The 23,165-nt window shown below is 37.8% G+C and overlaps 1 protein-coding gene across 3 annotated transcripts in view; it reads right to left on the bottom strand.

Moving 5' to 3' along the window:
* Positions 1-23,165, bottom strand: part of LOC127574608 (NSFL1 cofactor p47-like) — a 47,685-nt gene that overhangs the window by 6,670 nt on the left and 17,850 nt on the right. The window contains exons 2-8 of one of the 3 annotated variants that reach the window (XM_052023751.1): positions 22,298-22,398; positions 20,233-20,310; positions 18,463-18,628; positions 15,539-15,631; positions 9,539-9,648; positions 8,965-9,102; positions 7,597-7,755 (exon numbers count right to left, since the gene is read on the bottom strand). In XM_052023751.1, coding sequence (XP_051879711.1) covers positions 7,597-7,755; positions 8,965-9,102; positions 9,539-9,648; positions 15,539-15,631; positions 18,463-18,628; positions 20,233-20,310; positions 22,298-22,398 — 845 coding nt within the window. The remainder of the gene's footprint in view (positions 1-7,596; positions 7,756-8,964; positions 9,103-9,538; positions 9,649-15,538; positions 15,632-18,462; positions 18,629-20,232; positions 20,311-22,297; positions 22,399-23,165) is intronic. The other 2 variants (XM_052023752.1, XM_052023753.1) reach the window with 2 other exon arrangements.

Below are 23,165 nucleotides of genomic sequence, written 5' to 3'. Positions count from 1 at the left end.
AATACCCATCTACAATAGTTCCAATTCCTAGCAGTTGGTCTACAGTCTACTATGTGTTGGCAATTCAAGTGCCCTTCCAGATGCTTCTTAAATGATCAACAAACTTCTCAGGCAGTGTTTTCTAGATTCCAACTTTCCTCCGGCTGAAAAAAATCTTTCTCAGATCCCCTCTAAAACCTCTTACTCCTCATCTTAAACCTATGCCCTCTGGTCTTAGATACTCTGCCATGAAGAGAATCTTTCTCAGATCCCCTCTAAAACCTCTTACTCCTCATCTTAAACCTATGCCCTCTGGTCTTAGATACTCTGCCATGAAGAGAAGTTTCTTTCTATCTACCCTCACATAATTTTGTGTACCTTTGTCAGGACTCCCTCAGCCCCTGCTCCAAGGAAAACAAAACCAGCCCATCCAGTCACTCTTTATAACAGAAACATTCGATAACAAGCAACATCCTGGTGAATTTTCTCTGCACCATCTCCAGGGCAATCACATCCTTCCTATAGCATGGCAACCAGAAATACACACCATATGCCAGATGTGGCCTAACCAAATGTTTTATAAAGTTGTACCAAGACTTCCCTGCTCTTATACTCTAGGCCCTAGCTACTGAAGGCTACAATCCATATGTCTTCTTCACCACCTTATCTATCTTTGCTGCTACTTTCAGTGAGCACTGAATCATAGAAACAAACACCTCAGAAACAGGCCCTTTTAGCCCACCTTGTTTAAGCAGACCGTAATGCCTATCCACGCTAATCCCATTTGCCTGCATTAGGTCCATATGCCTCTATACCCCTCCTGTCCAAGTATCTTTCTAAATGTCTTTTAAATGTTGTAATTGTGTCTGCCTCTATCACCTCCTCTGGAAGCTCTTTCCAGATAACTATCATCTTGTGTGTGAAAACCTACCCCTCAAATCTTCTTTAAATTTCTCTGCTCTCATCTTAAACCTGTGTCCTCTAGTTTTATACTCCCCTGCCCTGAGGAAAAGACCATCTATCCTATCTATGCCCGTCATCATTTTATAAACTTTGACAGGTCACTTCTCTGCCTCCTACATTCCAGTGAGGATAAATCCAACCTAACCAATCCCTCCACTCCGGGCAACAACGTGGTGAATCTCTTCTGCACTCTATTGTGAGCTATAAACTTGCATCCCATGGCTTCTTAAAGCTCCTAAGGTCCCTGTCATTTACTCTATACGTCCAACCAGAATCTAACTTCATCAAGGTCTCTTAATTCCTCAACATTCCCCAGGGTCCTACCACTCATGGCATATTTCCTACCCTTATTAGACCCCCAAAAATGCATCACCTCATACTTATCGGAATTAAATTCCACCTGCCATTGCTCTGCCAAACTTACTAGCTGATCAATATCATTCTGTACCTTAAGACTATTCTTCTCACCATCAATAACATCACCAATTTTTGTGTCATCTTGCAAACTTACTAATCATATTTGCTACATTCACATCTAAGTCATTAACAAGGGTCCCAGCATCAATCCCTGTGGTACACCACTAATCACAGGCTTCCAAAGACAAAAGCAATTCTCCACAGTTAGCCTCCACCTATTACCAAGCCAGTTTTGGATCCAATTTGCCAACTTGACATGGATCTCATGAGCTGTAAACTTCTGGTCCATCTGGGACCTTGTCAAATACCTTATAGAAGTCCATGTAAATAACATCAACCATAGTGCCCTCACAGATATATTTAGTTACCTCATCAAACATCTCCAAATTGACAGGATCTCCCACCAATGAATCTGTGCTGATTATCCCTGATCAATCTCTGCCTTTCCAAGTGAAGATTAATCCTGCCCTTCAGAATTTTTTCCAGTAATTTCACTATCACTGATGTTAGATTAACTGGCTTATAATTACCTAGTTTATTCCTGCTTCCCTTATTGAAGAAAGGTACCACATTTGCTGTCTTCAAGTCATCTGACACCTCACCTGTGCCCACCAAAGAAGGCCCCAGTTAATACAGGTACATTGTTGATTGGAAGAATGCATATTAACACAGGTCCAAAAGGTGTCTTAAACTTCTGAATTAATTGCTACTAATATAAATTACCAAGACTAATGATAACATTGCTCAGTTGTTGGATTAACGACAAGTGTAGAGTGTGGCCTCACCTAAATACCTTCTCCATGTTGGCACCATATGGAATTATTTTTAAAGGAACGAATAAGGCTCCCTTAGACAAAATTAAAAATGCTTGGGAACACGATTTGCAGATTTCAATTTCTGAGGAAACTTGGAATGAAATTTTTAAATTGGTTAATACTTCATCATTATGTGCGCTTCACTCCCTCCTTCAATTTAAAGTGGTCCAACAGAGCTCACCTGTCCAAAGACAAGTTATCGCGTTTTTATTCGGATATATCTCCTTATTGTGATAAATGCAATAATGGAGAGGCTTCTTTAATTCACATGTTTTAGTCATGTCCGAGTCTGAAAAAATACTGGATAGAGGTATTTCAAACTTTTTCTGTGCTTTTTAAAATAAAATTTAAGCCAAATCCTTTAACTGCATTATTTGGGATTGTTGGAGAAAAAGATATAATTCTGGAGACTTCTGACTTACACATATTGGCCTTTATTTCTCTTATAGCCAGGAGGGCTGTGTTGCTTAAATGGATGGAAGTTACTCCCCCCACTCATGTTCAATGGCTACGGGATGTTATGTCATATCTAAATTTAGAGAAGATCCGTTGTTCAATTTCTGGATGTAATCTGGACTTTCAAATATTATGGGGACCTTTTCTGAACTACTTTCAAAACCATTGATTTGGTGCTTAAAGTACAGATACTAGCTAATACCATTATGTCTTTAGGGCTCCTTTTTTTTTCTTTTTTTTAACCAAACAGCTTTGGTCTTGGTAGTGGGTTTAGATCTTTTTATAATAAAATTATTCCAATTTATTATTAATTAGTTATCATTTCTGTTTATTACTATGAGGTATTGTGATTTCAAGTGTTATTCAATACAATGTATTTTGTAACATTTTGTCTTTTCTTTTGTTTCATGTACTTTGTATTTTCTATCTGGAATTAATAAAAAATATTGTAAAAGAAAAGAAAGAGAACAAAAATGACCATAAACCCCACTTTATCACTCTGACCGCTGTAAATCTATTGCACTTCCACAAACCTGAAGAAGAAATGAAGTGACATCTTAGCGGTTAGAAACACTGGTAGCAAATGTGAGTAAAGTTACCAGGACGACACTGCAAGGTTTGTTGAAGAGTGAAACCGGTTTGTTATGTATGAAGAAATTATGCTAATTTCATCCATAATCACACATAAAGACCTGCCTAGGTGCATGATTTACAATGATTAACTGTTCCTGATCTATCATGGTAACTCTGCAGTAGGTGATATATGACTATACTGCTAATTATGCACATTTTATCTGACCTGACTTGAGACAGACTTCACTTGCACTCCAATGGGAGGAGACAAATTACAATCTTACAAAGATCAAGATCAAGTTACATTTCTGGTGTGATAACAAATGACACTTTGCCACCACAAGGGTACAGTGATGGTGGTGCAGCAATTAAGTAACAGACAAGTATCTCAGAGACCTGAATTAACAATCCTGAGATGTGTCTCAATCCTGAGATGCAAAGGCAGCATGGTAGCGTAGCATGGTCACCCAGCAGCAACCTAAGCAGTGAATTCTTACCAAGCAACGTCACTCCTAACTCAGTAAACCTTGCAAAATCCTCCTCAAAAACAGCTGGGGACTGGAGAGCTGTCCCACAGATGAGTCACCAGCATCCTGACCATCATATCCACAGAACCATACTTTACATATTACTTATCATAACGTGCCAGATTCTTCATCATAATCACTGTGTGTGCCTTGTCCCACAGCAGAAGAGACATCGCAAGTGGGAAGAAGTAGCCCTGCGAGTCTTCAACATTGACTTCAGACTCTATGACACGTCATAATATCAAGTCAAATATGTGGCAAGTTAAACAAAACTTGGAAAAAGTTCTGAAAGTAGCAAGGGCACAAAATGTAGTCTGGGACAGATATAAGCAGTTATAACCAGGGTAGCTTGGTAGCACCATTACTGACCAAACTGGCTGAGTCCTGAAGCTGTCTATGATCGAAATGCTAGGAGTGAATACTCGTGTCCTTTTGGAGACAATGCCCCCATCTTAACACAGTGGTGAGTGTCCATGGTGTGATGAAGCATCACAATTTGCTAAACTAGGCTGGACTCCAAACTGTTTTTGCAGATTGAAAGTGAACACTCATGAGATACTGTGGACATCAGCTGCAGAAATGCATACCACCACAATATGCAAACTCCTGTGCTATCATTACTGTTATCAAATGATTCCAGGGTGCAACCATGATTAAGTGAGGCGTGCGGAAGGGCATCTCAGGCGCAGTATATAAAAATTAGGTTAAAGTGCAAATCAAGATTACATGTGAGCCAAACGGCAAAATCAGCAACAGACTGGGCTAGGCAATCCCAAAACCAATTGATTAGATCAAAGCGATTGCAGTCATGCGACAGCTAGTCATGAATGTTGGTCAACAATTTAACAGATAATGAGAGGGGGAGGCTCCAAGAACAGCCCCATCCTTAATGATGGCAGGACCCCACACATTCGTCCTAAAGGCAAGGTCAGTCAGTTGGATAATCCATCTCAGTTTCCTCCTGAGACCTGCACCATCACATAAAAGGCCTTCAGCCAATTCAATTCATTCAACCTGACATCAAGAAATGGCTGAGGACACTGGATACAGAAAAGACTGTGGAACCAGACAACATCCCAGTTGTAGTTCTGAAGACGTGCTACAGAACAAACTGCAACAATAGCCAAGCATAGCTGCAATACTGGCATCTACCCAACAATATGGAAAATTGCCTGCTAACTCTTATTCACAGAAAGCAGGACAAATCCAAACCAATTAACCAGCACCCAGTCAGTCTACTCTCGTTCATCAAAGTGATGATGGGAGTCAAGCAACACTTACCTACCAAGACCCTACTCACAAATACTCAGCTCCAGACCTCATCACATCCTTATTTCAAACAACAACCAGAGCTGAATTCCTGAGGCGAGGTGAGATTTGATGGGCATCAGGGAAAAAAAAACTCCAATGGCTGGAATCATATCTTGCACAAAAGATGGCGGCTATTGCTGTTTGAGGTCAAATATCCCTATCCCTGAATATCACTGCCAAGTTCTTCAACATATTGTCCTAGGGCCAACCACCTTCATCTGTTTCATCAATGATATTCCTTCCACTATAAGGTCAGAAGAAGTGACATTCAGCTATAATTGCACAAGGTTCAATTCTACTTGCACTTCTTCAGCAAATGAAACACTCAATGTATGCTTGCAGCTAGATCTAGACAACATTCAAAGATGGGCTAAGAAACAGCAAGTAACATTTGTGCCATAAAATGGCAATCAATATCCATCTCTCTTGAAGCCAAACCACCTACCATTGACAATCAATGGTAATATTGTCACCATATCCTCCATCTTTAAGCTCCTGGAGGTCATCCTTGACATGAAACTCAACAGCATGCATCACATCAATGCCACAGCTACAAAGGCTGTTTGAAGACTTGGTATTCTGCTGCGAGTGACCCACCTGACACCCAAATCCTTTCTATCAACTTCAATGCATAAGTCAGGAGGGTGATGGAATATTCTCAATTTGCCTGCAGCTCCCACAATGTTCAAGAAACTTGAAACCATCCTTGACTTAGCAACCTCATTCACCACCCAAAGCATTTATTCTTTCCACCGCTAATGTAGTGGTTACTGGGAGTATCATCTACAAAATGCATTGCAGTTACTTATCCATGCACGTCAACAGTATCTCCCAAATCCACAATCTTTATTCCTCAACTGCAGGGGTAGCAGGTGTGTTTTTTGTCTACCCACCTTAACCTATCATACTCTGCCTTAAAAATATTTAAAGACTTTACTTCCACTGCATTTTGAAGAGTGTTCCAAAGACTTTCAATCCTCTGAGAAAAATAATTTTGCCATATCTCTGTTTTAAACCAGGTAACTCTTTATTTTTAAACCGTGAGCCTTTGCTCTAGATTCGCCACAAGGAAAAAAATAACCTTCTCAACATGCATCTTGTTAAGATGCTGGGCAGTTTGGAGGGCAATCAGCAGGTGTGTGTGAACATTGCCACCTGCTGATTGCCCTCCAAACTGCCCAGCATCCTAACTTGGAAATATATTGCCATTCTTTCATTGTCACTGGGTCTAAATCCTGAAAGTCTCTATCCAACAGCAAAGTGGAGTACCTTCACAAGATGGACTGCAGCAGTTCAGAAGGTTGTTCACAACCACTTCCTCAAAGGCAGTTAGGGATAGCAAATAAATATTGGCCTTGCAGTGAAATCCATATTACAAAAAAAATCAACAAACATTTATAAAGATCAGATCAAACTAGGTTTTAGGCATTTGTATGCAACTAACTGGATTTCTCTTTGAAAGTTACAGTGCAGAGCTGATGGAATGAATAAACTCCTTCTGTGCTTTTCTACAAGGCACAAATTTCCTTTCGAGTCTCAGTTGGTTCAGGGATTTAAATGATCTACAGTGTGGCATTTTCCAGGTGAAAAGGGAGAAAAAAATACGATTTACCAAGTGACATAAAAGGGACTGAAATAAAGAAGCTCCCCCACCCTGGTGACAGCATACATTGTAAAATGAGGGACTAAAATGCAGTAAAATGCAGGAACAAAATGTAAAATGCAGGGAAAAGAGGGGAGTAGATCCGACATCCTTAGCAGAAAAAAAATAATGAAAAGCCAAAAGAATTTGAGTAATGGATAGATAACAATGGAAAATTTCAGAAACTTATGAAAGGCAAAGTGACTGAATTTTAGTGTGAATATTTCTACACTTCAATGTTGGGACCTTTTCCTTGTGACCCATGTACTATCCAAAGTGCAGGAGCAGAGAGGTGGTTGACATCATAAATGTAAACAACATCATCAACTTCCCATCTGTGCTGGAACAAAATCATTCAAGCAAGGCCAGAAATTTACAGCTGTGCTTTAGAGCACTTTGGAACATGCCAATGGCACAGTATTATTAGCATCAGCAGAATTTTATAGGTCAACAGTTTACATCGCCATATGACTATGAATCCTGCTTACAAATGCTATGATACAGAACGCGATTTCTAAAAGAAATTCTTAAACTCTTACAATCTGCCATTGCTAACAAGAGACAAATGTGGAAGTCAGTTCTCCTCAGTAAAGCTCCAAACAAGATAATTGGCCAGATAGCCTTTGGTAATATCGTTTCAGGTATCAGTTTGATAAGAATCAAAGAAAGCTATATTCCTCTTTGGACAAAATCTTTTAAACTGTGATAAAGATTTAATGGCTTATCCAAAAGACAGCAGAATGTTAAAATGACGTTGTCAGCACAGTCCTGTTACAACAATTTCAACTGTGAAAGTGCTCCTATAATAAAACAGGAATTAACTGACATAACTTTGAATTTGCTTCTGGATTTGTGCAAATCACATGAAAGCCATACCTTGATTTTACAAAGCGAGACCCATATAATACCTTACCTATGAGTTTGATTGAATTTCTGCACTAAGCGACTCCCATCTGCTAGACGGATTTGAACAGTGGTGGTTGGCTCAGCTTCATTCACGTTCAAAACATTAACAAAGTATTTGAATTCCTCTTCTGGAGAAGATGGTGTGCTAACTATAGTTGGTGTGGGGCTGTACAAATGAAGAAAGCACAATTCAAGACTGCCAAAGCACAAACATTTCCTGGATAACTACAATTTAAGAAATAATACAAAAAACTTTAACAAAGTATTCATTTAAACTACATTAGACACGGATTATTTTTCTTTAAAATACTATTAACCCAGAGCCTTGGTCAATCTTTTATCAAATTCTTTTATAACAGATAATATGCTGTTTTCACTTCCACCAGATATTAGAAGCCTTGGGATAAGAAACAAAATACTTAAATTGACTTACACAGGGATGGGTTAAAAATTTAGAGAAGGGTAAAGATTGTATCACGTACAGTAAAACTTTGATAATCCACTATATGTTTGGAAATACCAATGGTTTAGCAATGTGACTCATCTGGCACTGATTCTGTGCTTCCGTTAATACACCAAGGCTCCCACTTCCATGCTCCCACTAACACACTGAAGCCCCAGTTCGGGCATTCCCTTTAAACTCATTGGGTCCTGTTTCCCACACTCTCTTTAAACTAACTGGGTTTGCTAGAAAATTCATTATACTAATGTGTAACACTATCGTAAAAACAAAAGTGAATTAAAAGTGTGTTGGAGTATTAATTGGAATAACATCCAACAGTTTGGAAAATTTGCCAGCCTGGCATCAGTTTCTAGCATGCCAGATTAATGGAGTTCTACTACATAACTAATTCACACAAGAAATACTGCTCAACAAGGTGATCAATGTTAATCTAACTTCAGTTATTTTAAAGACACTCTCAGCCCAAAATTATTTTCTAACTTTACAGAAAATTCCAGTTTTTAAGCTCTTGTTAGCAAATAAGCATATATCTTGTTTTCAAGGACTAAGACCTGAGGAGCAACTTCTTCACGCAGAGGGTGGTGCATATATGGAAAGAGCTGCCAGAGAAGGTGATTGAGGCAGGTACAATAACAACATTTGAAAGACATTTGGATATATACACGGATAGGAAAGGTTTAGAGGGATATGGGCCAAATGTGACTAGCTTGGTGGGCACCATGATCGGCATGGACGAGTTGGGCTGAAGGGTCTATTTCCATGCTGTATTACTCTATAACTAGGTTCACTGATATTTTGATTTTTAACTTGGGGTTAATTGTAATGTTTCCTCTAGCAACTCTCCATTAAAGCTCTGTATAAGTGTTAAACCTATGAAATGGACCAAGAAACCACCAAATACTTATTCCCTACCTTCCCAATTTTTGTCCATCTCCAGAAAATGCCTTAAACTTCAATTTGTGTTTTAAATATTCTTCACTTCTGTGATCCTCCATATCCAAACTTACATGACTCCCATGAACCAATTTTTGGAGCTCCGCAGGAATTTCCCTGGATAGATCAATGCACATAAGGAATATAACTTAAATGCTATATAAAGAACAAGCTTGAAGTTGTTGCACACATGCTAACAAAGCAATTAAAATTGGACCGAATGAGCCATGAGAAGGAGAGGAGGCAAAGAAAAGTGAAAGCAATAGCAATGGAAGGGAAAATAAACATTAGCAAAACAGACAGCACAGCACACAATAATGAAGGAAGGTTGACTAGACATGACTCAAAGCACATATGGAGAAGACACAAATTATAATGACAGGCAAATATCCTCTAGAGTTAGAAACTACTACAAGTCCAAAAGACTCAATCTGCTTTAGAGCTGTTATAAGTAACATAACTAAAAATACATAACAGAAATATTTGTATCAAATATTGATGTTTTAGATAGTTTTCTAAAAAAACATCAGAACCACTATATGAACCAACTTACCCCCTGCTAATGGATTCCAAAAACTGTGCATTTTTAGGGTCTGTGTAAGTTCTGAGTTCTCCATCGTCCAAACTGAAGCCATTTTTCCACAGCTTCAGCAAAATCTGAACCTGTCAAGAATCACATGGGTCACACAAGTTTTTGGGAAAAGGAATTCATAGAATCATAGAACAGTACAGCACAATACAGGCCCTTCGACCCACAATGTTGTGCCGACCTTTAAACCTTGCCTAAGACCATCTAACCCCTTCCTCCCACATATCCCTCTATTTTGAATTCCTTCATACGCTTGTCTAGCAATCTCTTGAATTTGAATAATGCACCTGCCTCCACCACCACCCCAGGCAGTGCATTCCATGCCCCAACCACTCTCTGGATAAAAACCTTCCTCTGATATCTCCCTTGAACTTCCTACCCACTATTTTAAAGCCATGCTCTCTTGTATTGAACATTGGTGCCCTGGGAAAGAGGCGCTGGCTGTCTACTCTATCTATTCCTCTTAATATTTTGTACATCTCTGTGTACATCAATTCAGGCACACAGAGTAGTTAATGATCAAGAATTGCCATTAAGATCACTTTAAAAACTAAACAGTTCAGCTTTGATTTTTAAAATAGGACCTACTTAAATAAACAAAGTGACTGAGTAAGTGAGGCAAGGCCTAGAGACAACAGCAGGACTGGTGGTACCTGTGAGATTGATGGGAGATATAAAAAGAGAGGCAGGTAGAGTGGGAATGGTCATCTAAGGAGCTGCTTAGATGATATTTTCCCTTAATATTGGTATTGGTTTATTATTGTCACTTACACCGAAGTACAGTAAAAAACTTGTCTTGCATACCGTTCGTACAGATCAATTCATTACACAATGCAGATACATTGAGTTGGTACAGAGTGCATTGAGGTAGTACAGGTAAAAACAATAACAGAATACAGAGTAAAGTGTCACAGCTACAGGGAAGTGCATTGCAGGTAGACAATAAGGTGCAAGGTCATAACAAAGTAGATTGTGAGATCAAGAATCTATTCCATTGTACAAGGGAACCATTCAATAGTCTTATCATAGTGGGATAGAAGCTGTCTTATTATACTTATATGAGAGAGAATAGGTCTCCTCATAGACCAAAGGGGACACATTTTTGTGCCTCAGGAGATGGGCAGGGTCCTTAATGCATATTTCTCCTGTTTTTACCATGGAGAAAGACATGAAGACTTTGGGACTGAGAAAGGTAAATGAGATATTGGGGATAGTCCGCACTACAGTAGAGGAAGTGCTAGGTGTCTTAAAAGGTATGAAGGTAGATAAATCCCCAGGGTCTGACCAGGTATATCCAAGATAGGCTGGAGAAAAGGAGGCTAAAGAAGAAATTGCAGGAGCCCTGGCTGAGATATTTGCATCACTGTTTGCCACGGGTGAGGTGCCAGTAGACCGGAGGGTAGTGAATGTTGCGCCTTTATTTAAGAAAGGCAGCAAAGAAAAACCTGGGAACTATAGACCAGTAAGTCTAACATCTGTGGTAGGTAAGTTACTGAAGAGGATTCTGAGGTATATACGTACATCTGGAAAGAGGTTGATTAGGTGTACTCAGCCTGGCTTTCTGCATGGGAGATCATGTCTTACAAACTTGATTGAGTATTTTGATGATGCGACTAAGAAAGTTGATGAGGGCAGGGTGGTAGATGTGGTTTATCTGGACTTCAGTAAGGTCTCTGATAAGGTTCCACATGGTAGGCTGCTCTGGAAGGTTAGATTGCATGGAGTCCATGGGGATCTGGCTAATTGGATACACAATTGGCTTGATGGTAGAAAGCAGAGGGTGATGGTGGAAGGTTGTTACTCAGACAGGAGGCCCGTGACTAGAGTTGTGCCTTAAGGGTTGGTGTTGATTCTACTGTTGTTTGTCATCTATATCAATGATTTGGATAGGAGTGTACAGGGCATGGTTAATAAGTTTGCAGATGACACTAAAATAGGTGCTACAGTGGACAATGAAGGTGGTTATCAGAAATTACAGGAGGATCTTGATCAGCTGAGTAAGTGGGCTGAGGAATGGCAAATAGAATTTAATTCAGTTAAGTGCAAGGTGTTGCATTTTGGAAAGTCAAGTCCAGGTAGGACTTTCACAGTGAAGGGCAGAGCCCTGGGGAGTGTTGTAGAACAGAGGGACCTTGGAGAACAATACATGGCTCACTGAAAGTGGTAGAAGACCGGGTGGTGAAGAAGGCTTTTGGCACACTGGCCTTCATAAGTCAGGGCATTAAGTATAAAAGCTGGGAGGTCATGATGCGATTGTACAGAATGCTGGTGAGGCTGCACTTGAAGTATTGTGTTCAGTTTTGGTCACCCTGCTATAGGAATGATGTTATTAAACTGGAAAGAGTGCAGAAAAGATTTACAAGCATGCTGCCAGGACTTGAGCGACTGAGTCATAGGGAGAGGTTGGACAGGCTAGGACTTTATTCCTTGGAGCGTAAGACACTGAGAGATGATCTTATAGAGGTGTATAAAATCATGAGGGGCATAGACAGGGTAAATGCACTCAGTCTTTTTCCTCCAGAGATGGGGAATCAAGAACTAGAGGGCATAGGTTTAAGGTGAGAGGGGAAAGACTTAATAGGAACTTGAAGGGCAAGTTCTTTTTTTTACACAAAGGGTGGTATCTATGTAGAATCAGCTGCCAGAGGAAGTGGTTGAGGCAGGTACAATAACAACTTTTAAAAGACAGTTGGACAGGTACATGGATTGGAAAAGTTTAGGTTATGAGCCAAATGCTGGCAAATGGGACCAGATTGGATGGGGCATCTTGGTCGGCACAGACCAGTTGGGCCAAAGGGCCTGCTTCTGTGCTGTATAACTTGGTCGTTGAGGTTAAAGTCCAGACTTTAGTGAGCTTCAGTGAGGAGGGTCAGTAGTGACCAGGCAAGGTTTTTTCCCTTTTCTTCTTAGTAAAAGGACTGGGGATAAGGGATATGGAACCTAGGGCAGTGGTGTGCTCATCCTGAATGATGTGGAAGATCAAGGACATTTCCTATGTTCCTTGTGATGATACCTGTAGGAAGTGTGTCTAGCTGCAGTTCCTATCACAGACAAGGTACCAAAAGACTGGAAGGTTGCTAAAATGATGTTCCTTTATTTAAGAAGGGCAGCAAGGATAGCCAGGTATAAGGTGAGTGACCCTTACGTCAGTGTTAGAGCAATTATTGGAGAAAATCCTAAGGGATAGGATTTATGTACATTTGAAAAGGCAGGGCTGATTTGGGATAGTCAGTATAGCAGGAGGAAATCCTGCCTCTCTAATTTGATTGAGTTTTTTGAGGAGATATCTGAGGAGACTGATGAAAGCAGGATGGTAGATGTTGTCGACATGGACTTTAGTAATGTCTTCCTGCTCTGCATTTTGAAACTCCCAAGTTCTTTTGTTTATGTTCTAACTCTCTAACCTTCCCAATCACCCATTGACCAGATAACCTTGTTTACAGCTTGTCCCCATGGTCATCCTCGTTTTACCCTTTCAGAGATACCCCCCCTCCCCCCACACACTCCCTGCAGGTTGATGTGAAAGATTAACTCTACTTCTCTTCCCACAGATGCTGCCTGACCTGCAGAGTATTTCCAGTACTTTGTTTTTATATTGACTTTAGTATGGCATTTGAAAGATCCATGTGGTAGTCTGGTCCAGAAGATTAAGGCACATAGGATCCAATGTGAGCTGGCGAACTGGATCCAAAACTGGCTTCATGATAGGAGGCAAAGGGTAGTGGTGGAAGGATGCTTTTCTGATTGGAAGTCTGTGACCACTGATGTACCACAGGAATCAGTGCTGGGACCCTTGTCATTTTTGACATATGTTAATAACTTGGATGTGAATATGTGAGGTATGATTAGTAAGTTTGCCATTGACACAAAAATTGGTGGTGTTGTGGATAGTGAGGGAGGTTTCAAGACTAAAGCAAGATACAGATCAGATAGAAAGTCGCGTGGTGTACTACTAGGTGGAATTTAATTCCGACATGTGCGAGGTAATGCCAAGTAGGGGTAAGATGTATGCAGTAAATGATAGGACACTAAGGAATGTAGATGAACAGGGGACCTTGGGTTTCAATTCCATTGTTCTCTGTAAGTGGTAACACAGGCAGATAGGGTGACGAAGAATGCATATGGCATGCTTGCCTTCATAGGTTGGGATATAGAATAAAAAAGTTGGGACATTATATTGCAACTTTAGAAAACACTGGTTAGACCGCATTTGCAGTATTGTGTGCAGTTCAGGTCGCCACACTGTTTGAAGAATGAGATTGCGCTGGAGAAAGAACAGAGGAGATTCACCAAGATGTTTCCTGGTTTGGAGGACTTCAGTTATGGGGAGAGATTGGTTGGACTGGGTTTGTTTTCCCTGGACTGATGGAGACTGAGGGGTGACATGATAGAGATATATAAAGGTAAGAGGAACAAATAGGGTAGATAGATTCTTTTCCCCATGGTAGGAATATTAAAATCAAAAGTGCATAGGTTTAAGGTGAGGGGGAAGGATTTTAAAGGGGATTTGGCGGAAAGGTTTTGTTTTTTTTTGCAACGTTTGATATCTGGAACTCGCTGTCAGAGGTGGTGGTGGAGTCAGATACAATCACTATGTTTACGAGACATTTAGTCAGGCACTGGCATAGGAAGATATGAACCTAATGCAGGCAAATGGGATTAGCAAAGATGGGCAAAAAGGTTGGCATGGATATGGTGGGTTGAAGGGCCCATTTCTGTGCTGTACAGTTCTACGACTCTATGATCAAAATGAAATCATAATGTATCATACCATTTAATGCCCTTTCCTTTGTAAATAAAGCTGCTTAGTTTTTAAATGAATGAGGTATTTAAATGATAAAATTATTCTTAGCTCTTCTTGTGCATTCCAAATAACTTATTTCATATAGAATTAAGTATCTGGAGTGTACAACATTTCAAAATACCTTCATAACTTTAAAACATTCGGAGCACCAAACATATGCACATTTGTGCAATTCTTTGTGCTGCAAATTTCTATTTTCACTTATATCAACATGCAACTGGAATTGTAAATTTTCATATTGGGATGTGGTGGGTGAAGAGAAGCTTCTGATGTTGCTGTCAAATCACTGGGTCAGAAGTTGGGCAAGGTTGATCTTGTATTTTCCAATCATTATTTAGTGTTCTTTATGTGATTTAAATCTAATTTATACTTCTTTTTTTCCACTGTCTGGTTTGGACTATACACATTTCAGTAAAGGTTCTTTAATTAGATTGGTTTAATTTCCTGTCCAAAGATACTACAGACTCCCTGCTGAGATGTTAGGCTTTCTGATGACCAAAAATCTTGGCTTTAAAGCCACTCAAATCTTTGTGGCAGGCTATCAACAAAGTGAACTGTGAGTGGTGTTCCTTCCCTATTGATTTCAAAATCTGAGCCACTGTCTTTTATTACATTTTCTTCAGGTTCGCTTCAGAAAAATACCATCCATACTTGGAAATATATCCCCATTCTTTCATTAGATCAATGTCCCAGAACTCCCTCCTTAATAATGCTGTGGAAATACCTACTACTGAGGTTCAAGAAGGGAATTTATCACACCTTCACAGGAACAATAAGGGATGGGCAATAAATACTGATGAACCTACATTCTGTGAATGAATTAAAAAAAACACTTTTGCCTTGTATCAGATTCTGGTTCTTTAGGTGGGAAATGAAGAAAATACCATTTTCACTCTAACATTTTAAATACAACCTGAACATGGCCTTTATTCCAAGCCACAGTTCCAAACATGTTCACATTAAGATAGTTTTCCACATAAAGTTAGCAATATAAATAGATGTCCAAGCAGATTCAGGCAAAGTGTATGAAAGGTACATTTCTCAGTGAGGGGAAATTACAAGAATAGAGGAAACCGTGTATGCAAGCAGGTTTGAGAAATAATAAAAAGTATTAATTCCAATGACATTTTTACCCCCAGCCTAAAGTTGTCACAACTTACATCTAGACTAGAATCTTGTTTTTTATCTTGTGAAACATATTCAGATAATTCTTGTGATGATGCTCCCAGTCGGTATCCACCACCAGCAAAAGGCTACAAAATAAGTTTAAGATATTGCAATAAATGCTATCACATATATCTTGGTCTCTGTTCACATAAATTACTGGAACTTTAAAAAAATCTTTACCCAAAAAAACAGTATCACCTAAGTAAATATTATTTATATTAGCAATGTGCAGATCTCTTAACACTACAGCTCTCACGTGAAACAAAATTTTAAAATGCGAGGCACCAAGTATAGTATAAAATTACATAAAATAACCCTTCTACATTATTACCAGAATTTATTCCCAAATAAAGGCAGAATACAAAATACAGTAAAACTCCAATAAGCTGGCATGCTCAAGACTTTGGTGGTGCTAGACTGGCAAATTTTCCATACGATGGGATGGTATTTCTATTTATACCTCAACAGTCTTTAAATGAACATTTTTAGATGTTATACAATATGATAGTATATTTTCCAAGTGAGGCAGGTAAATTAAAAGGTGGGTGGGTGGGGGGGGGTTGCTGGGTGGAATCCATTACCTGGTGAGTAGATGCCAAATCATTGGTATCTCTAAATATTCAGGAAGCAAGCTATCGGAGTTTTACTGTAATCAAATTAACAAACTAATCATAATTTAATCATCAAGGTTTCTTTTATTGCCACTTCCAGGAGACACTTGGCACATGAACTGGCTAACTTCTTTAGTTTACACTATAGTGCTGAGAGAAAGTATTATATCAAGTCTTTCACCCTGTAGCTTTATTGCCCTTAAGATATCTTTATTAGTCACATGTACATCAAAACATACAGTGAAATGCATCTTTTGCGTAGTGTTCTGGGGGCAGCACGCAAGTGTCACCACACTTCCGGCGCCAACATAGCATGCCCACAACTTCCTAACCCATACGTCTTTGGAACGTGGGAGGAAACCAGAGCACCCGGAGGAAACCCACGCAGACGTGGGGAGAACGTACAATCTCCTTATAGACAGTGGCCGGAATTGAACCCAGCTTACTGGTGTTGTAAAGCTTTACGCTAACCGCTGCACTACCTTAAGTCTATTAATCTTTCAAGATATATGTTGATAAACTTAACTTCTGATTTATGCTTCTTCACTTCCCTCAATTTCTCTTTCAGTTCTTAATATTTTAGATTATTTAACTATTTTTGAAATGCTGACATGAAAATCGGACTTAGAATCACTGAAATGTAAAATAATAAATCGAGAATTAATTGCCTGTAAGGACATTGGAAGCAGTCAGTCAGGGCTTTGAAAATGGAATGGCATAGGCTCCCAAGGGAAAATACTTTGCAGGGCCGTGGGGAAAGAGATGGAAAGTAGGACAGAATAGATGTCTGTGCAAGGATTGGCATAAACTTGATGGGCTAATGGTCTCCTACCGTGCCTTAACAAATCTAGGATTCTACATGCTAACAATAGTACTTACTAATAACATTTAGTAGGCAGCGTGAAATTCCTGGAGTATTTTGAATACCATGAAACTTAAGTACTGTTCAAGCTTCATGGCATTCAAAATTATATGGACTTTTTATAAAATTCATTTGGGTACAGAAGGAAGCTTTACAAGTAATACGTGGAACAGCCGATTAAGACCATTGCTTGTTAACTTTCCTCCACCAGTTTTGCACCCCAACAAATCGCTTCAAATTCTTCCATTCCCTGAGCTTCCTCAAAATTTTACTTTAACAGATCTGCACAATCTGGTCCAGCCTTGTATTCGTGCAAGCAAGTTCTGTTCTGCCAAGTGACACACTCCAATCAATCATATACCATCAATTTAGAATTCTTTTCCTAAATTTTCTTCTCACTTGCTGTACATCTTCCAGTTTCAAATGTCTCTTTGTTCACCTCTACAGTGCTAGCTCACTATGAAGCAATTCAAGAGTACTTTAAAGTGCAAATTACAGTTTTTATTTGTCAAACAAAAGAAATTCATTTTGAATTTGGGAACCAATATGTAAGGTGGCAATCATTTCTGGATTAAGTTTTCCAAGAACCTTTCAGAACTGTGTCATCATTTCCCTTTATCCTCCAACTCCTGCCCCTTCCCCACCCATCATAAATTTAATGAAACAAAATGAGCCTTCATTTCAGAATGCTTTAATTCTTACAGATTAGATGTACACACTCGTTCTTTAAAAATAGATATTCTTCTTCATAGAATGTTTAAATAGGGCAGATTTCTTTCAGAAAATGTTCGACATTCATTTGTCTGTGTAGATTTTACATATAATTTCAAGAAAACCTTCAATGAGCACTTCCCCAGTCATGGAATGGTCCGGTGCCTTCCTATTTTTTTTACAGAACTTTAATGAGACAAATCATTACATGATACGTCATCACTCTGTTGTGCAGCATGATGTTAAAATTTTATTTGTATTTCATCCTGTTTACTTGTTGAATAATATTATAATACCCACATCATACAACATTATTTTCAAGTGTACTCCTTTACTATTAATTTAATAATACATCTTTGAAAATTGGTTATAAAAACAGATAATGCTGAGTTTTGACAAAAAAATCTTTCATCTCAAACACTAATTCCATTCTTTCCACAGATGTCTGACCTGCTGAGTATTTCCAACATTTTCTATTTTTACTTCAGATTCTCAGCATTTTTATTTTGATTTGGAAAATTGGTCACTTGCTGGTTTCTTTCATCCACAAAGAAAGGTTCCCATACTTATGTCATAAAATGGTGGTTCTGTTCTTCTATTTTGCATTAAAAAATTACTTTTACTTTACAAAAACGCAGCATGATAACTTTTGAAAATAGCCAAAAAGAGCAGAATAATACTTTGAGATCCAAAAATTCACAATGCCTCATAAGGCATTCTAACATTCTCTTACCACAGCTCTGTTTGCCTCGCCTACACTTTCTGTCCAGTGATCCACTGGAACTGCCCCATGTTCCTTAGCTCCTTTAAAAAGGTCATCCACAATTTCATTTAGATTCTTTTTCTTTGGCGGTTCAACTATTTGTTGGCCACTGTGTTCAGAACCACCTGCATAAAAACTTGAAAAAATTAATGTACACTGAGTGAAATCCAGTGCTTTCATAAATTGACAAAAGCAGCACATTAACAAATGATAATTTCTATCATCACATTTGCTTGTTCCCCAAGCAGACAGAACATGCATCTCTTTAAAACATGTCCATTACAGAGTACTTGTTCCATGAAACATTGCCTCAGAGAACAAATTTGATGTTTCATCTTTTGCAAGTCTAAAATAATCACTTGATGTAAGGTACATAATGAAATATACTTGAATAGCTGCAACATTGATGCAGTGGGTTTACACTTTCTTGTATACATCAAAGTCATTCAAGTAAAAAGAGGAAGAAAAAAATTGATTTAAATAATGCCTTAGACACCAGTGATTTTACAATTAATTAGTCAATCACTTCTGCAATATAGATATTATATGCAGACATTAGCTATCACAAGAATCAATTTGCACCAAAGTTTCAAAAGCAACAAGTAAATAAACAAACCGTTAATCTAACTTTGGAGTATTGGTTGAGGGTGCATTAGTAAGATGCTGGGAGCCCATGAGTTTGACATCAGATATTCAGAGTTCCTCTAAAGGCTATGTTGTTTCGCAGGCTTCTCCAGCCTAATCAAGGGAAATCTGTGATTTCAAAATAGTTCCTAAAACTATTTGTCCTTTAAAATGTAGTTTTACCTTCAATTTTTAAGGTGGCACCCCAAGCCAAAATTGCTGCTTAGCAAATGCTCTGGCCCTTAAAATACATACCTTACATAGGTTATGTAGTTATGTGCCTCATAATTATTTATAAACACTAAAAATTATGAAATAATGAAAACTTTATTTTAATGTTTTTGGTATGTTAAATTCTACCTTAATCTTGGGTATAGGATCATTTCTTTACTTTGTACTCTAATTGTTTATTTCAAATATTAGCTTAAAATTGTGCTAAATACTGTGTGGTGTACAAGAAACGTCTTTAAATTGATGGCTCCTTGGCAACCTTGATGGCATTATTTTTGCTGGATGCCTTAAAATGACAAAAAAAAGGACAAATTTACACTCGATCACTGCATTTGCTTCACTGATGACCATGAAATTCAGTTAATTGTTACTGTTGGTTTTGGGTTGTTGCTTCTCAGCAGTTTAGGGTTTGACTAGTCTGTGAAACTGATGGAAGAGTGTTTTCAGCCAAGGCTCAGAATTCATTCATCTTTGTGGATGGGGCAGGGAGAGAAGAGGGCAAGAGTTATTTTGGATTTAATAAAGCCAAATTTTGGTATGTTTCATTTATAGCTATCTGTTGAAAACTAATCATGGTATGAAATATATTGATTTTAACTCTATTTCGTCATGTGAAACAATATCTGCAGTCCACTACTGGCAAAAAAAATTGAATAGAAATTATATTCTATTCAACTAATTGGATGATTAGCAATTAACCCCAGAAATCACCTCCATGTAATTCTGAAAATACTACAGTTGACTGACCTTATGAAAAATGTTGCATAATCTATATTGCACAATGAAGTCATATTACCCACAGAAATATTAGTCATTTGACATTCAAGGCTTCTTGTTGTCTCCAACTGCTGTTGTCAATTTCAAAGAAATGTCACAAACTCTTACCGTTCACCTTCATCAGCTGAACTGTTACTTTGTTCCTTCTTCAAGTCTTTCAAAGAAGATATTCGGGAGGTACCGCTGCTTGAAGTAGAAATAAAAATATGTTGTTGCTTCATTGGGGTAAAAGATTTAAAATAATATTTCAGCTTGTAATTTAATTCAACTAATCACAATCACTCAATGTTTAGTATTTTATTATGCTGGTTGAAAGAGCAGGAATTAGTGAGAGTTCTGACCCTTCCTCACACCTCCCTCTGTACAAAGAGCCAACAATGAACATCAGGTCACTTTCTCCCACACAGTCCTCATTTCCAGTGGAGACCTTCCAGGTTCTCAGTCCACCATTTACACACAGCCCTCTTCTACCTCCTCCCCAAGATCCACTGGCAGAAACGACTGGGCATAAGCCCAATTTCCATCTGTTCTTGTCCCTCAGAACTTATTTTTTCCTACCCTGACTCTATTCTCTCTCCCCTTGTCCAGTCTCTTCCCATCCTCATCTGTAAGTTTTCATCATAATGTGAAAACTTAAGAAATCTGAACAATAAGCAAAACTGAAGAGTAGGAACTGGAGAGAAGAAAAAAAAATCCTCACAATCTATTCAAGATTACCAGAAACTGTAAAGCTGGGAAGGTAGCAAGGAAACATTTAGGTGTAAATTAGAGAGATTCAAAACAGTGAATATTTAATGAATATTTATTATTAGAATTGGCCAATCAAGAGAACTATTTGTATGTTATTACTTTATTAAGCTCATACATTTAATTTCCAGACAAGTGGATTTTTAGTTTACAACAATAACTTGCATATACATTAAGGGAATTCTCATGGATGTTGGAAAAACAAAGTAATGGTGAGCTTAACATGCATAATTTTATTCATATGTGAATTGCCCATCAACTTGAGATGAGGAAGAGAAAATCCATAGTTTGTGGTTAACCCAAAAATGCTTATAACATCACAAAATGACAGCTGGCTGTCAAGTTGACTAAGCTCCAATACATTGATGGATTTGTACAAAAATAACCAATTAAACTTGCTGCACTGTAATAACAAGATTGCATTGCCATTCAACCTATTAGTGCCACAAAGGGAGCTTTTGAAATTGAAGAGTACAATTTCTTCAGATATTCTAACTTTTTATTAAGAATGGCATTAACATGTTGTATTCTCATTTGTTTGTAGTGTTTTTAGTAGCAGAAAATAACCTAAATTAAACTTTCTAGTTCAATCAGAAAACTCTATGATTTAAAAGACTCACTCTACAGCATGGTTCCATCTTAAATTTTCCCTTTAAACCATTGATCTGAAAGCAACTTTATTCATTCAAAAAAAAGAGACTGGCAAACCTCAACTAATATAGTTAACCATAACTAACTTGGCTATCTAAGGTGTTTTATAATTTAACAGTTTTTGGATTTTTTTTTAGCTTTTTACTAATCAAACGCAATGTTATTACTTCTACAATAAGATTCATCTAATGACAAAGTACTTTTCAATATATTAACAATGTGTTAAAGAATGTCATACAAAATTCACAGGTTTGAACCCTTTATGATAGATGCAAAGAAGTGCTTTTGAGGGTAATTTTTCTTTTCAGATTTAGAAGGTTGTTTAAACCAACTAACTGTAATATATGGACAGATTAAATTTTCTTTGAAGTTATAAATATTTATTCTTTACCTATTTATGGAATGTGGACATTGCTACTTATTGTTTATTGTTACTTCCCGAATAGCCCCTGAACTGAAGAGACCATTAAAACCATGCTGATAATTCAGGACTCTGAACAAGATAGGGTTTTACAACAATTTGGTAGTTTCACTGTCACAATGACTAAAAGTAGCCTTTTCAAAAAAAAAATCCAGATTAATTTAGTTAGTTGAAGTTAAATTTCCAATGATGGAATTTGAACTCATGTCTCTGCAACAATGGTCCAGCTGCCAGTCCAAGAATTAAATGCTACCATATCCAATGAAATAGAACCTAAAGCAACTGAAAAGATGAATCAAAAATGTTCAACAAAAATTTTAGTTGAAGTTGGATATATAATTAGTTACTTCTTACCTATGCACCACAGGTCTGAAATTAGAGGGATTATTAAACGTTGGTACATCTTGAACTGGTTGATTTTCACTGCCATCCTCAAAGAAACTAGCCAGTGCTAGCTGCACAAGAAAACATGGCAAAAAATTATAATCCAGAAATTATTTCAAAATTAGCTAGCTTCTAAATTACATAATACTAGTAGGTTTTGCTGAAATCATTAGAATATAGCTGAAAATTATATTCTCAGCTTTGTAATATACCCCAATAGAGAAACCGTAAGTTAAAATTGCTCTGAAAGTATATTCCAATGTTGCAGTTAGTCATAAACAACAGATTCTAAATTCAGGTGCACATGGGTTCTTAAGAACTATTTTTAAACTCATAGTAAAATCTAGAATTAGTTATCAATAATTGTTCATGTTCAATGCTGCTTGGATAAATTTTAAAATAAACATTTACAAAGTGAGGAGGATCATTCAGAATAACCAACTGATACACAGTTTTATTTAAAAATGCTTTAAACTGATGACATTTCCTTTGAAACTTGCTACAGAAAAAAATTACATTAAATTCTTCAGTTAAAATTGTCTTAATCATATTTATATGGCAGTTAACCTTATTACGCATTCTTTTCCTCTTTTCTGGTTCTCATTCTAGCTCTAACTTTGAAAACCTATTAGCCAGCTAATTTTTATAGTTCCTTATTCAACATATTTTCATTTTCTCTAGATTTACTTCAAATTCCAGAGAAAGGATAGGAAAAAATAAGAAAGAAAATAAATAGCAATCTCTTTATACACAGCAATACAAAGGTTCCACAGCTGGTCTCTTTATAGTGCACCTAGCCAAGTAGCTGTCCATTGAATGCTTTCTACAAAAGATCAGA

This window comes from Pristis pectinata, chromosome 9 (assembly GCF_009764475.1).
Source record: "Pristis pectinata isolate sPriPec2 chromosome 9, sPriPec2.1.pri, whole genome shotgun sequence".
In the NCBI taxonomy this organism is placed as follows: Eukaryota; Metazoa; Chordata; class Chondrichthyes; order Rhinopristiformes; family Pristidae; genus Pristis; species Pristis pectinata.
This window is presented reverse-complemented; position numbering and strand designations above follow the sequence as displayed.